The following is a 7,264-nucleotide window of genomic DNA, read 5'->3' as shown; positions in this document are numbered from 1 at the left end:
AATCCTTTAACACATGAAAACTTAGTTTTTATGAAACACATGAACATGAATGCATGTACACGAAAACCCAGTTTCCTTTACAAACATGATCATGCGTGCAATATGCCATGTACATGAACAACACCAAAACCAACATCCAACAATTCACAATACCAACCAAACACACAACTCCGTCCACAATCCATCCGACCCCTGAACTCCTCGGACTCAGTCCGGCATGTCCAACCAGATCACAATAATATGAGTTAGTGCAAAAATACATTTAAATCACGATAGTATTTGAAAAAATACTTACAGTGCTATATAATAATTTTTGAAGGATCATGGAGCTGCAAAAGGTGGTGGCACAGCAACGTAACAGTATAAAATACACTGTGGCTGTGGGTCTCAAATACCCACTTTTGAATGGGAACAAACTAAGATCCGAAATTGATAGGGTAGGACCTAGAGAGGTCGGTGAAGCCAATGGTGGTGGTGGTTTGCCGTGGGTGGCGGCGCAAAGGGTGGTTTTAGGCCAAAAATATCGAAATCGGAGATGGGCTTGGTTGTGCTTCACCGGTGACGGATCGGAGCCAGGGTTGGGTCCATTGGGTTGCTAGGAGGTCAAGGATGAAGTGGTGAAGAGATGGTGGCCGGAGGTGGTGCGACGGCGGCACGGGAAGGAAGAGAAGGCCGCTGCTGGGTGTTGCGCGTGGAGGCTAACGGCGGCGATGGAGGAGCTGGAAATGGAGGGGGTGGTCGCCGGCCGGTGGGGAAGCTGATGGGAGGGGCGGTGTCGCGCACGGCGGCGCGACTGCGGTGGGTTGGGTGGAAGGAAGAAACGGGTGGAGGGAGAGGTGCAGTGCGCGCGCGGGAGAGGGAGAGAGGAGAGAAGAAAAAGAAAAGAAGAAGAAAGAAAAAGAAAAGAAAAAGAAAAAGGAAAAAGAAAAGTGGGGAAAAGAAATGAGGTGCAATCCTCACATCTTAGGTCACAGAAAATGATTCAACGAAAATGATTTTAAAACAGCATCTCAATTAAAATAATTTAAACGTAATGATACAATGAAAATAAAATAATTAAATCTCACAATCAATTAATTTAAAAAGAACAATTTAAATGTACAACAATAAATAAATATTAAGAAAACATAACAATTTAATTTTCACAACTTAAAGATCATGAAATAACCCATTTAAAATATCCGATAATTATAAAATAAGAGAATAAATTTTTGAACAAATAAAAATAATCCTTTAGTGAAAAACTTTAAAATATGGGGTGTTACATTAATGATATAAAGATGGTACCGTATGTTATGGAATATTGCATTGCCAAGTTCTATATGCTGGTAGTGCACTGATAAGTGTAATTTTTATGTAATTTTTATCATTCTTTTATTTTTGAACACTGTCAGTTTTCCTTTGATTCTATTGATTTTATTTTATTTCTATATATTTTTCTTTATTTTCTTGGATTTTAAGGAATGAGAATATTTAGTGCAAAAGGAAAGCATTTTAGTACAAAAGAATAAAGTATGAAGCCAGACCGATGAGAGGCGGCGAGATCTAAAGAGAGCCGAAGAGATTTAGGCGAGGAAACTCGCGACCAGAAGTCACGACCAGAAGGCGTGAATAGAATTGGCAATAAGAGTTGGGCAATAACCGAGATATTTACCTTCTAGGTGAAAATACTTGGTGCAAGGCTCCGAGCGACTAGATTGGGTGACCAGTCTAAACGACCAAATTAAGCGACCAATCTAAACAACATCGTGGGCAATAACTAGAAAAGGTGAGCAGCTTTACTGCTTAGTAGGTTGGTGAGAGGGTTATGTCATCTCGGTCAGGAGTCTTTCCTCTCAGTAGGCAAGGAGACATGTTATATTCAGCGCACACAGCATCTACCTGATGGGACCCTTTCGAGTTTCACAATCAATCTGCTGACTACCAAATCCTCCCGAACTCCATAAATCAAGCCGTTTATTACTGAATCTTCCATTTTAGATAATTTTATTATTATTATTGAATATGGCACCTCAAAGTCATCTGAAAAATATTAGAGATAATGGGGTGACTCATAACAACTCAATAAGTATCGATCATATACCAGTATGTAAACATGAGTCAGTTACAAGATGCAGAAATAGACGGTTATAAAAAACAGCAATTATAATTCCAAAAGCATTTATTTCAATGATGATATAGATATATACAAAGTACCTTAGGTACAAGCATACTCAAACAACATCAGAAATAGAACAAAGGTCATGTTTACCCTAATGGTAGGGCTATGCATTATGTGGATAGTCAAACATAACATAAATTATTAAGTCACCAAAGTGATTGCACTAAAAAATCACATGCCACAATTTTACACCCCCTGGCAAGGTTAGACATTATAGGCCACAATTATAACCCTTGGTAGAAACCCATAACCAAAATAGAACAGAATCTTATGCCTTAAGATTTTTATATGCAATATTATATTTATCATAACAGAGTATTAAGCAGGTAGATATCATATAATTAGATCCAAACTATTTCAAACTACTTCCTATTCACATTTTATGCAATAGAAAAATAAAGTATAAAATTTTGCTAATATCTATACCAGTCATGAGCGAGAATCATATGGATAGAAAGTGAGAGAAAAGCCCACATCACTAGATGGATGGTATAGGGCTGCTAAGTAGAAGAGCTATTTTTAGAAGCGTAAAAATCCAAGTACCCATTTAATATGCATTTAACCCAAATTATACTTTTATTTGTTAACATCATGCATGATGTGTTTCACACGGAAAAAAAAAAAAAAAAAAGGGGCTAAAAAAGATTCAGAACAACCTTCCTCTCCAATCTTGGCTTTTACCATACGGAAGAGAATAAAGTTGAGTACTCTTCTTTTATTTTATGATTATATGCTGACCTTTGTTCATCGATTAAGCAAAATTAATATCCTAGCAAAATTAAAAGCTCACGCGGTCATCATCATGAGTTGTGTAGTGTAAGGCCGTTGAGTAGAAAATTTTTTTGTAGAAGCGTAAAAATCCAACTGCCCATTTAATTTGCATTTAACAAGTTTTATTTTAATAGTGAGATGAGATGAGATAATTTTAGATGAAAGTTAAAAATTAAATAAAATATTATTAAAATATTAATTTTTAATATTATTATTATTTTAAGATTTAAAAAAGTTAAATTATTTATAATTATATTTTATATAAAAATTTAAAAAAATTATAATAATAAAATGAGATAAAATGAAACAATTTACTATACAATGAGACCTAAAATTTAAATCTTGGCCCTACGGAAGAGAATAAGTTATCAGTCTTCTTTTATTTTATGATTATATGCTGACGTTCGTTCATCGATTAAGCAAAGTTAATATCCTAGATCGAATAAAGGTGTCGTCAACCATGCTTTTTACCCTATTTAAAGACCACGTGACCTTTATTTTATACTTGTCCTACTGGCTGTCATTGATAATTAGTTAAGCAAAGTAGATACCAATTCCGGATCCAACTCTCTTTGCAGATAGACGTCGTCTATATAAAACGCATGTATGCATGATAATGCCAGTGCGAGACTAGCTCAACCATTTCCAAACAACTTTGAGAGAGAGAGAGAGAGAGAGAGCGAGAAAGAGAGAGAGAGAGAGAGAGAGATCCTGATGATGGGGAGAGATTTGCAGATTGAGACAGAGGTAGAGAAAGATAATGAAAGGAGTGTCTATTCGGAGGTGAAGAAGCCTTACCGTGCCTTCCTGGACGAAGACTGGGATGCCATGAAGAAATTCTACGAGAAAAATCCCCAACTAATCTTTAAACCTCTGACAATCGAGGGGGACACTGCATTTCATATTGCGGCATATAGTGAAAGAAGAGAACTGCTTCGGTGTTTCCTTGGTCTTGTACCTAACTCCAGGCTGTCGGAAGTGTTCTTGTCTAAGAACTGTCACGGGAACAGTACCCTTCACGAGGTAGCCTCCACGGACAACATTGAAGCAGCAGAGCTCTTGATTAGTAAACTCCAAATGGCTGGTGATCGAGAAAGTACAGCCAGTGGAAACATTAATCAGGTCACCCTGAAAGAGCTACTGGAGGATCGGAACCAACTTGGTGAAACCCCTCTGGATAGGTCTGCTGCCCTTGGAAAGCCCAAAATGCTCAAGTTTTTGGCTAAAAGAGTTGGGAATATAAAGGATCACTTCCAAAGGAATGACGCCGTCTCCATTCTTCATATAGCTGTCATTGGCCAACACTACGGTACTCTCTCTCTCTCTCGCACGCACGCACGCACGTAAACCAACATTATAAATATAATGGTGTCATGCAGATGGTTAGAGCTTGCAGCAAGATGCATTCTAGTTGTTTCTTCCAAATTAAGGCGTTGTAATTTTAAGATCTCACAACTAACATAAATGTTCGAGTTTATTTTCTTCACTAATAAAAACTATTATTCGACTTAAATAGCATGCATGTAGATAATGGTGATCTATATATATATATATATATATATATAACGATCTATATCTTTCAATACATGCAGACACGGCTATTTGGTTGTTAGAAAAGGACAAAGAACTTGGAAAAAGAAAGACAGCCTCTGGCATGACTTGTCTTCACGTACTAGCGAAAATGTCATCTGCTTTCAAGAGTTCCTCCCACGAGGACAACATCATCAAGACTCTCCTCTATCATTGTACGTCTCTACGACTCCATCATGCATTATATGTTACTAATTGCTTTCACTGTTTCACAACGGCATTATATCTGTATGTGGCTCCATATTATTATAATATGTACTTTGATCTGAAAGCATATATTCTTATGATGCATTAGACATCGAGAAGGACATAATTATGTACGTAATTAACTTAAACTCTACTGTGAATGATTAATTAAAAAGGTCTTCCTCACCATCTATATGATCGTGACGACGAGGGTGAGGATGATAAAGATGATGGTAGCAGCGATGGTCGTGAAGCCGGTATAAGAGATTTGGAGAGCGAGCTTAGCAGCAAAAGCCCTCGCATACCAAAAACACATCCATCAGGTAATTTACGTAACCCAATGAAGGTAGGTACTAATTAGCTAGCTAGCACGGTACACATATCTCTTTTCTTAGTGTCCCGGTTCATAAATTTGTAATTTTGTACATAGATTTTTTGGGCGGAATGCATAAATATTGTTCGTCGATCGGTTCCATGCAGCTAGAATACCTAGATAGCTAGTCAAACTGGGTTGCCCTTCTCTTGGGTCTAGTTTTAAATTGTTTGACTATTTACGTCCTAGCTCCCTTTTATATATATCATAGCTTTTCCTCGACGCGAAACATGATTATATATATTGTTCGATCCCCTATATATACACTAATATAAGAAACATGTCTCTAACCGCGCGTCTAATTTCCACAAAATTGCAGCAATTTCAAGAATATACAATGCTATGTGGAGAACTGCAGCCGAAGGTGCGATTCATTTTCTTTTGTGTATTAATCGGTCCCCAGCAATGATTTGTGTACTCTTTGGATAATGATTTGTGATGAAATTTATACATTTGCAACAAAAAATCTGGTTCAAAATAAGATATTTATATTTATATTGATATTTATATTTATATATGCATGATGTATACATAAATATTATAGAGTGGCCATCCATCGAGAAAGTCTGGAAGAGGAGAAGAACAAACAAATCAGCTCTAAAACTCACAAAATTGCTAGTGCAAATGGATACTACGTGGGAAAAGAGTTTTATAGTAGAAGACAAGACGCTTTTCTTGGGGAGTGTGGATAGTTTGGATGATGTTTTTATTGATGTTGAAGGAGGAAAAGGAGGAAAATCAAGCACCAGCAGTACTAGTACTACAGCTACTGTTGGAGAAGGTAAATCATCAGGATCTGGATCAGAACAGGAACCTTACACCCCATTGCTGATTGCAGCCACTGACGGAATAGTTGAAATAGTGGACGAGATACTACAGCAGCATCCTCAGGCAATTGAGCACTTGAGTAAGGATGAGGAAAACATATTGCACGTGGCTATTAGCCACCGTCAAAGTCTTTCGGTATCTAAAGAAGATGGACGTAATTCTGAGATGTAGGTTGGTCTCGAGGCTCAATGTGCGAGGCTACACCATATTGCATCAGGTCGCCGACATTAAAAACAGTCGTGAAGGAAACGAAACTGCTGGTGGCCCTGCATTCGAATTCAGGGATGAGTTGAAATGATTCGAGGTAATTAATATTAATTTAGCTCCTTTCCTTAACTAATTTATCTGATCAAATGGTTTTATATATATTTATTAGACTTTTTGTTACTTTTACAAAATTTTTCATCTCATTTTATTTAATTATTATAATTTTTTTAAATTTTTTTATAAAATAAAATAAATAATTTAACTTTTTAAATTTAAAAATAAAAATATTATTAAAAAAATACATTATAGCAATAATATTTTATTAAATTTTTAATTTTTATCTTAATTTATTTTATCCGTAAAAACAAACAAGACAGAATTTAGAGTGAGAGATACAAATAATTAAAGTAGGTCGGATAATATGTATTAAATATTTAATATCATCCGAAAGAGTACTGTGAAACCTATTACACGTATTTCATGTCTGTCTGACGGTAGTTCCTAAAGTTTGTGATTGAGACGGTATAAACGAGTTTTAATTTTGATCTTTTAAATATATGAGTTTTAGTCGTTTAATATTATATATATTTATATATATATGAAATGTACTCTCTAAGCAGCGTGTGCAAAAGATTATGCCACCCCATTATACCTTGCACCGCGACGATGACGGTCGGACTGCAAGCGAGCTCTTCAGAGAGCAACACGCTCCGCTTCTCAACGAAGCAAAAAAGTGGCTAAAGGATACCACTGGATCGTGCTCTACCGTCGCCATCCTCGTCGCCGGTGTTGTTTTCGGAGCTGCCTACTCCGTTCCAGGAGGTACGGACGAATCCGGCGTCCCGAGATCCCTTCACTCTCCCATCTATATGGTCTTCACCATCACGGATATTATCGCCCTTGTGAGCTCCTTAACTTCCGTCGTCATGTTCCTCATGATAACTTCCGTCGTCATGTTCCAGGAGCTCCTTAACTTCCGTCGTCATTCAGTTTCCCTTGTACGCTTCGCTCACTAGAACTTTGCACTACCTTCACAAGACAATAACGAAGAAGGTTCTTTCCCAGGCATTCCTTCCTCGCAAATCCCTCAAGAAAGGCAAGCGAAAGTCCTATTGAGATAGTGTGTGTTAGAAATACTAGATCAGAAT

General features: G+C 37.1%; 1 protein-coding gene across 1 annotated transcript; it reads left to right on the top strand.

Moving 5' to 3' along the window:
• The first annotated feature begins 4,544 nt into the window (after positions 1-4,544).
• On the top strand, positions 4,545-7,056 carry LOC121268279. Its single transcript, XM_041172471.1, has 5 exons — positions 4,545-4,677; positions 4,885-5,031; positions 5,401-5,445; positions 5,626-6,213; positions 6,737-7,056. The coding sequence occupies exons 1-4, from the start codon at positions 4,587-4,589 to the stop codon at positions 6,078-6,080; spliced, it is 738 nt and encodes a 245-aa protein (XP_041028405.1). The 5' UTR covers positions 4,545-4,586; the 3' UTR covers positions 6,081-6,213; positions 6,737-7,056.
• Positions 7,057-7,264: the final 208 nt, after the last annotated feature.

Source organism: Juglans microcarpa x Juglans regia, chromosome 5S (assembly GCF_004785595.1).
Source record: "Juglans microcarpa x Juglans regia isolate MS1-56 chromosome 5S, Jm3101_v1.0, whole genome shotgun sequence".
NCBI lineage: Eukaryota > Viridiplantae > Streptophyta > Magnoliopsida > Fagales > Juglandaceae > Juglans > Juglans microcarpa x Juglans regia.
Note: the sequence above shows the minus strand (reverse complement) of the source record. Positions and strands in the feature narration are given on the sequence as shown.